Source organism: Sceloporus occidentalis, unplaced genomic scaffold (genome assembly GCF_023333645.1).
Source record: "Sceloporus occidentalis isolate IW3139 unplaced genomic scaffold, rSceOcc1.0.p SCAF_124, whole genome shotgun sequence".
NCBI lineage: Eukaryota > Metazoa > Chordata > Lepidosauria > Squamata > Phrynosomatidae > Sceloporus > Sceloporus occidentalis.
The window spans coordinates 2,947,631-2,955,961 of NW_028317104.1; the positions used below are offsets into that span (position 1 = coordinate 2,947,631).

Sequence of the window (8,331 nt, forward strand, 5' to 3'; positions counted from 1 at the left end):
GTCAGTTTCTGTCCGTTACGAAGTCCGAGCCGTGAGGGACCTGCAGGTCTTCTTCTCTCACCCTGAGCCCGACGCCCCTCGAGGTCCCCGCTGCCCCTTGCAATCCATTTGATTTTTTGGGGGTTATTTGGCATTTTTTTTACCCCGAGGTCCTTGGAATCTCGCATTTCTTTGGCTCCTGAAATTCTTATATTTTCACCCGAATGTCTGTGGATTTTTATCATCTCTGCGGGGCCCGTAACGTGTTGAGTCCTCTGACCTTCAGACAGTTACCGACGTGGTCCTTCCTGGTGGCCTGCGAAGAAAAAGCATTTCACGGTGAGGAGCAGCAGCTAAAAAGTGACAGAATCCTTCATATTTATCCAAAAAAAAACCTGCGTGAAAAGCACGTCAAGCTCCCCGCAGGACGTTTATTAACCCCGAATAGTTTACCTTGCGATGAGTCGGGGGGGGGGGGGTTGGATTCCACTGGTTTGTAAACATTGGAAATAAGGGGGTACAAATTCTATTTTTTAAGATTTCCCAGATTTCCTTAATTTCATTCTCTCTCTCTCTCTCTTTTTCTCTCTTTCTCTTTGGGGGGGTCCTCTCTGCATAACTCAGCAGCTGTGGCATGGAAAGGGTGTGAATCCCCACAGAGGGGGCATCAGTGATTTACCCCGGAGATATTCCTACCAAGGGGCAGTTTTTAGACCCCAGTAAAGTAACATTAAATGTCGCCATAAATAAGGGACGGATTATTCTTTTTCCTTACTGCGTCTCCAACGCTCAGAGGGTTATTGGGGTCTCAGCTTATTGCCCGGCTCTGGGTATTAGACTCTTTTACCAAAGCAACTCACGGTGAGAAACATGTGAGGACTTTGGGTGAAAAAGAGGGGAAAATCGGTGTATAGATAAAAGGGTATAAATTGTATTTCGCTCTTGATAGAATTTATGGAATAATTTAAAAAAACTAACAAAATAACAGATAAGTGGCGGCTGCGTCACCGCGTGCGGGGGGCTTTATCTGTTTATCAGGCATCGCCGGGGGGATTTTATTAATAGCGATTTATTTCTGATCAATAAAGTGAATAAAAAGGGCTTGTTTTGGTAAACTAAGTATTGTTTGAAGGACAACATTCCGGCACTTAAAAGGTTAAAAGACGGACCTTTCAGGGTTTTTTGGTTGTGTTTGACCCAGATTTTTAAAGTGCATGGAGTCTATAAGTACAAGGGGGCCCCCCAGTGTGCTCGGCTCCGGTACAAGGGGGCCCCCCGTGCGCTTGGCCCCTGTATATCAGAGAGCGATAGGGGGTCGCCCGGCCCCTGACGTGCATGCGCCCCGTTACACCCCACAGCCTCGCGTTCACGGCTCACTTACCCCTTTCCGCTGGTTGCTGAGGCAGAAGGTGCAGATGCTCCGGGGGATCCTGCCTTCGGGGCCGTCCTTGGCTCTGCAGCCGTTGCTGAGGCAGGGCTGTCCGTCCTCGCACGCTTCCCCCAGGAGCAGGACGTTGGCCAGGTGGGAGATGTAGCTGGAGGCGAGGCGCAGCGTCTCGATCTTGGAGAGCTTTCTGTCCACGGGCTCAGTGGGTATGAGCGTGCGCAGAGCCGTAAATGCCGTGTTCACGCTCTGTGTCCGATCCCTCTCCCTGGCGTTGGCCGCCTGCCTCTGTTTCACGATCACCACCTGGCCGGGCTTTCGGGGCGTCTTCCGTCTCTTCGCCGATCTGTCATAGCAGCCGAACGACTGGTCGCTGGAAGCGTCGCTCTCACTGCGGTTCTCCTCGTCCTCGGACAGCAGAGACACGTCCGGGTAGAGCGCATGCATCTGCATGGGTCTGAGCATGGTGAAAGCCATGCGGCTGCAGACCCCGGCTTATTACCCCGCGCGTGCCCTCCCCGACTCTCTTCCAGCAGCAATCGTTCTCTGTCCAAATCATAAACCATAAGGAGGTCCGGCGGGTCTCGCAGCGTCTGCACTCACTTGCGATGCTCTCACATCTGTTCCTGGGTTTTCCTCCCCACTGCAAGTAAAGGAGGAGTCGCATTAAACTCCGTGGGCTCCCGACCAGTCTCTATATATAATCCATGGGAGGGGCCACGGGCCAAAGCAAATGGCCCTGGAGGGGGGGTCTTCACAGATGTTGCCCCTTCTGTAGGACTCCTTCTAGTAAAGGCGCATCTTGTCGTTCAATTAGGAGCTCGTTGTAAAAATGAAGCTACTGGATCCAGAGATAACCCGGGAGCTGCAGAGAAACCCCGACCTGTCGGCGGATCACCCCTTCCATCTGGTCGCCCGTTTCTTCTGCTGTAAAGACTCAAACCTTAACAAGTCATCGGTCTCAGATTCAGGAGCCATGTCTATCCCATGCATGTTTAATACCCTCGCTGTATTACCCTCTACCACTTCTGCTGGGAGGCCGCTCCACTTATCTACCACCCTCTCAGTAAAGTACAACTTTACTTTCCTTCCATCTCAGTCTCTGACCCTCTAGTGTTAGATTCCAGTCTCTTGTAAATTTTCTCCTCCTTTGAAATAAATTTCCTTCCTGTCCTTTATCGATTTAAATCCCCCCCCATCACTCTTTCCCATCCCTTCTCTCTCCCTCTCCCCGTAATAAACCGAAGCCTCAGCCAGGGGACTGTCCCTTGAAGTCTTGGACACATGGTCACTGTAGTATGATCTCACTGCCCCACCGAGTGAACGAGAGTGTCTAATTTACACAAATAAAGGATAGTTCAGTCGATGCGGAGACCTCCGAGGCCCCGAAAGCTTCACATCCTTTCCAACTAAACTAAAGACCCCCTCTGCGGAAACGGCGGTTTTGGTAAATGGTCCGTTTTGAGTAGATTTTCTGTTCTCTGGCCTCTGCACTGCATGTTGGTGGCCGTTTCCCACATATCACCGCTGGCTGATGGTGCTGAATGAGTCAGGTGCTTCTCGGGGGATAGATTGCAAGCTCCCAGGCGCATCATTGCTATTGATGGAATGCAGCTCCCTGGGATCATGGGAGTTGTAGTCCTGAGCAGCTGGAGTTTTCTTGCAGGGCAGTTGTATATTTGCCGTGACCCCCATATCTGCCCTGGTGACAGGACGGTGTGTTTTGCCTCTTCCTCCCCCGGGATCTCCTTTTCTTTCAGGCAGAATCCCGCTCCCCTTATACTTCCTCCCAAGTGCCCCGTTAAGTTGATCTGACCCCCTTTGGGAACCAAATCCCTCCGTCCCTCGCATCCCCCCCCCCTCCGGCAGCACAATGTAAAGCTCAAAACCACGCTCTGCCCAAAGAGACCGGGTTGTCGCTCGATCGCTCTTTAATCATGCGCTTAGTCGGCAGAGAGTCGGATCCCTGTACCCCGGCAGACTACTCCTGTGCATATAATAGAGGATGTTTTCCGGATGACATGCGTGGCCAGACGCTGCGCCAAGGGGCCACGCGGTTACAGGCTGCTGTTTGTGTAACGTCTCGCCGAGTGACTGATTGTGGGGCGGCATCTGCTGCCGTTTACTCCAACTATTTACTCATCGCTCCCCTTTCTGCACTTTTTCTTTCCTGCTTCCTGGCATCAGTCAGACGCAGAAGCTCCTGTCTTCCTCGCTTCGTGTTGGGGCCGCGGGGTGAGATGCTGCGCGGTGGCCACGTGGCTCTGCATGCCTCGGAAAAACACTTAACTGTGAATTATTCCTCCCCGTAACAGCCGTGCTTCTCACAAGCACTGCGTTATCCCTCTAAATAAAGAAAAGGATTCTCAAACCTTAATCAGTCGTCGGTCTCGTCGTAGATTCAGGAGCCGTATGCCTATCCCATGCATGTTTAATTACCCTCTACCCCTTCTGCTGGGAGGCTGCTCCACTTATCTACCACCCTCTCAGTAAAGTAACTGTGTACTGTTCGTGTTGCAGGGGTTGTATTTCAGGCAAGGTATGGGGAAGAGATGGTATTACTCCTACGGCTCACGTAGTCTCGTGTATGGTATGGAGGCCCGCGACTGCTAAACGCGTCTCTGGCTTTATCGACACCGGCATTAAGCGATCTTTCGTCTGGGTGTAAGAAGGGTTAAAGTTTGTCTTCCCTGCAGGACAGGAAACGGGTCTCCTCCATCACTCGCTAAATAATCCCAGACAGAGACCCGAGAGCCGCCGTCGTCAGAACACATCGTCTGCTGGAAATGTGGCCCCCAAAACCTCTTACTCACCCAACATGATAGGGTTAAACGCATAAAAAATAAAAAGTGATACAACTGAGCGATTTTACTAAAAACACGAAATCCTGACATCAAGAAAAAGCCCAGAACCTGCAACCCGAACGCTTCATCCCAACAGTCGCCGGTCCCCTCGCTGTATTACTCTCCACCACCTCTGCTGGGAGGCTGCTCCACTTATCTACCACCTTCTAATACAGTGAGGGTATTAAACATGCATGGGATAGACATACGGCTCCTGAATCAAAGACGAGACCAACGACTGATTAAGGTTTGAGTCTTTACAGCAGGGGAAATGGGCGACTAGATGGCGGCCGCCAGGGGCTGATCTGCCGGTACATTCTAGGTATAACCCGTGATGATTCCCATTGCACGGTGTTTCCGTGAGATTTGGGGGTCCGGGGTATGGCTCTCGGGGGGGCGGGTGTCTCGGTGTGAAGTGACTGATGTTTGTGGGGTTTATGAGCTCCGTTAGTGAAGCTCCCTTTTGTCCGTCCCCCCCGGGTGTGTGACGGCTTTATAGCTCCACTCGCACCCTGAGCTCCGTGTGAAGAGGAGACTGCTGTGCTTCGGCAGCGCAGGGTGTGAGGGATGGGCAGGTGGGAATTCCTTCCACTTGTTATTTGTCCAAACAACTTAACATCGAGGCCAAGAGGAGCTCGGAGGGGCCAGTGTTGGACGGACGGATGACCGCAGCGCAAAGTGCTGCATTTTCAGATCATTTCATGTTTATTATTATTATCTTTTATTTATATCTCGCCAACAATTTACGCAGCGCTTAGTTAACTTGTTGCATTCTGTTTATTATTTGTTTCTTTGTTTCATTCTGTTTATTATTTGTTTGTTGATTTGATTTGGTGTAATCCCCGGGGGGGGGTAACGCCAGCAGCTTCATTCTGTGAATTTCATTTATTTTTTATCTCAATGTTTTTCTCGTGGGAGGGGGGCATGGATAGAAGAGGAATCGGTGGGAAGGGAAGCAATGATCCGCGTCAAACCCTAATCAGTCGTTAGATTCAGGAGCCGTATGTCTATCCCGTGCATGTTTAATCCCCTCACTGTATTACCCTCAACCACCTCTGCTGGGAGGCTGTTCCACTCATCTACCAACCTCTCAGTTTTAGATCCTGGAGCCGTCTGCCTGTCCCGTACGCAGATTTTCGTTGTTGCAGCTAATCTGTGCGTTTCCAGTAAAAAGTCAAACTAACCGCACGCAGACCCAAATGTTCTTTTTCTTGAATCTTTTTTTTAATATATAGTTTTAGATTTTTATCGGTATTTTATCGGTTTTTTTAGGGTATTTTATCGGTATTTGGGGTATTTTACTCCTAATTTGTATAATTTCGACGGGTTATGTTTTTTTTTGGGGGGGGGGGTATGCGGCAGCTGGTTGTGTAATCATATAATCCCGGACCGGTGATTAGTTATTAATTACTTTTTATATAAATTACACATTTTGGGGGTGTTTTGCCCTGGTGCTCGGGATTGGCAGGGGGCTGGAGGCTAATGGTCTCTTCCTCTGACGGCGTCTTCCAGATGTGAGATGATGAGGCGGTGGTTCTGGATCGGCCTCTGTTTGTCAGAGATCATGTCTGCTCCCCTTCCTCTCGGTCTCTTGAGGGCCCCTCACGTGCGGAGCCCCCCGCCGCCTCTGCTTCTGCTCAGCCTAAAAAACGTCCTGAAGACCCTGACAGCCGGAAGACAGATGGGCAGCCGATGTGTATTCAGGTGCAGCGATCGCCGGCACATGGTCGCCATCTGAAGAGGGGAGGAGAGTTGGAGAGGGGTATTTCGGAGGAGAGGGGTATTTGCGGAAGTGAGGAGAGGGGCCGGGGGACTTTCCCGAGTAAAGTAACGGGTTAGGTATTTGCCCCGTATGTCCAGAACCCGGCGGACGGACTAATTTTTCCACGGATCCTGGAGACGACATTTGCGCTGCTGAACTTTAGATCTGGGGGGCAAAGAATGTTCTTGGGTGGGGGGTTTCTTGGGGTTTCGTTTAATTTCGGGGGAGTAGGGACAGGTCCGTGGCTGCCGGCTCCATGGGGTGACATGCTGGGATCTCATGTGTTTCTGGAGAAACGTCGCCTCACTTCGGCCCCCCAGTTACACACTCCCTGCCTTTACATGCGTGGCCGCAGACCCCCAAACACGAGACGCTGCCATTAGGAAACAGAATCTGGTGACTTTTCACTGCATTTCTCCACCACAAGCGTCCTCCGGCGTTAAACGCGTCCCTTGACTTCAAAAACATTCTCTCAGGAACCCAACCGGCACCTGTTCTACCGGAGAGCCGATCCCCCGGAAAATGTCCTGATTAACCGCGGGACATTAACGTGGCCGGGGGTCAACATCAGAAGCTTTGATACCAACCTCTGACCCTGTTGCAGGGAATCTACTTGTAAACCCCCCTCCCCCGTTCTCACACCCCCCTGTTATTCCTTTTCTTTAAACAAAATCAGTGTTTTTGGCCTCCTTCGGAGGTGTCATGGCCGCCATGTTCACGACTTACCTGTTTATTTATTTTTCCTTGTACGGAGTGTTGATGATCCCGCAGTGCTGGGGGGGGGGGGTGTTATGCTAACTCATTACAGTCACGCCGAGACCCCCTGTCACCTTTCCCAGGAACCAATGGGGGGGGGCAGAGAGGGTCTTATAACAGTTGGTCATTATTTAAACATTCAGTGACCTTTTCCTTTTAAAAATAATATTTAGTGCAAATAATTACGGGGGAAAAAGTAAATACGAGAAAAAGGAGGCAATCCTGGCGGTGGGATAATGGCGTTTCCCCCGTGTCCCGGCGGTGGGATAATGGCGTTTCCCCCGTGTCCCGGCGGTGGGATAATGGCGTTTCCCCCGTGTCCCGGCGGTGGGATAATGGCGTTTCCCCCGTGTCCCGGCGGTGGGATAATGGCGTTTCCCCCGTGTCCCGGCGGTGGGATAATGGCGTTTCCCCCGTGTCCCGGCGGTGGGATAATGGCGTTTCCCCCGTGTCCCGGCGGTGGGATAATGGCGTTTCCCCCGTGTCCCGGCGGTGGGATAATGGCGTTTCCCCCGTGTCCCGGCGGTGGGATAATGGCGTTTCCCCCGTGTCCCGGCGGTGGGATAATGGCGTTTCCCCCGTGTCCCGGCGGTGGGATAATGGCGTTTCCCCCGTGTCCCGGCGGTGGGATAATGGCGTTTCCCCCGTGTCCCGGCGGTGGGATAATGGCGTTTCCCCCGTGTCCCGGCGGTGGGATAATGGCGTTTCCCCCGTGTCCCGGCGGTGGGATAATGGTGTTTCCCCTGTGTCCCGGCGGTGGGATAATGGTGTTTCCCCTGTGTCCCGGCGGTGGGATAATGGCGTTTCCCCCGTGTCCCGGCGGTGGGATAATGGCGTTTCCCCCGTGTCCCGGCGGTGGGATAATGGCGTTTCCCCCGTGTCCCGGCGGTGGGATAATGGCGTTTCCCCCGTGTCCCAGCGGTGGGATAATGGCGTTTCCCCCGTGTCCCGGCGGTGGGATAATGGTGTTTCCCCCGTGTCCCGGCGGTGGGATAATGGTGTTTCCCCTGTGTCCCGGCGGTGGGATAATGACGTTTCCTCCGCGTCCCAACAGCGGTAACTACCCTTCATAGCGGGTGTAGTAATGGATTGAGGCTCCTGCCGGCAGCCAGCGGGTGTTCTTGGTATCGCGTTACATGCTTGTTGTCTGGAAGACCCTCCGAGTTCCGGCTCTAGAGGAGAGATATATTAATAGGAAAGGCCCCCCTTTCACAAAGCGTCTTTGTTTCATTGTCTTCTCCTGGAACGAATGAATTGGACTCGTCTGTCATCTCTTTCTGATGATCTGGGGGCCGCGGGAGCAAGAAAAATTAAAACGATTCACCTCGCCTCGACTAATCAGCAATCTCAATAGAGAGAGCGATCGCTATGATATCACGCGCTGACAAATCTCCCAACACCCGTGATGTCATAGTTCTGGATTTAATGATGCCACCTTAAACAGCAAGACAAAAAACATGGAATATTGTGCAGATTTCATCCGGTTTAGTTGGTCTTTATTGTATTGTTAGACTGTCGGCACCTGTCACCTCACAGCGAGACAGTCCAGTGACCGTCTCTTTCAATGTCTGCAGTTTGTAAGATGATCAGAGCTCAGAAGTGACCGA

General features: G+C 52.0%; 1 protein-coding gene across 1 annotated transcript; it reads right to left on the bottom strand.

The window, feature by feature from the left end:
- Window positions 1-220: 220 nt before the first annotated feature.
- On the bottom strand, window positions 221-1,840 carry LOC149282069 (transcription factor 15-like). The gene is made up of 2 exons (XM_089498726.1): window positions 1,361-1,840; window positions 221-295 (listed from the first exon to the last, which is right to left on the bottom strand). The coding sequence occupies exons 1-2, from the start codon at window positions 1,838-1,840 to the stop codon at window positions 221-223; spliced, it is 555 nt and encodes a 184-aa protein (XP_089354852.1).
- Window positions 1,841-8,331: the final 6,491 nt, after the last annotated feature.

What these genes read in the sequence shown, in the direction of transcription:
- LOC149282069 (XM_089498726.1), bottom strand. Translation starts at nt 1,840, where the DNA reads ATGGCTTTCACCATGCTCAGACCCATGCAGATGCATGCGCTCTACCCG. An exon ending in TCAGCAACCAGCGGAAAGGG is followed by an intron (nt 296 to 1,360) that starts GTAAGTGAGCCG and finishes TTTTCTTCGCAG; the next exon opens with GCCACCAGGAAGGACCACGT.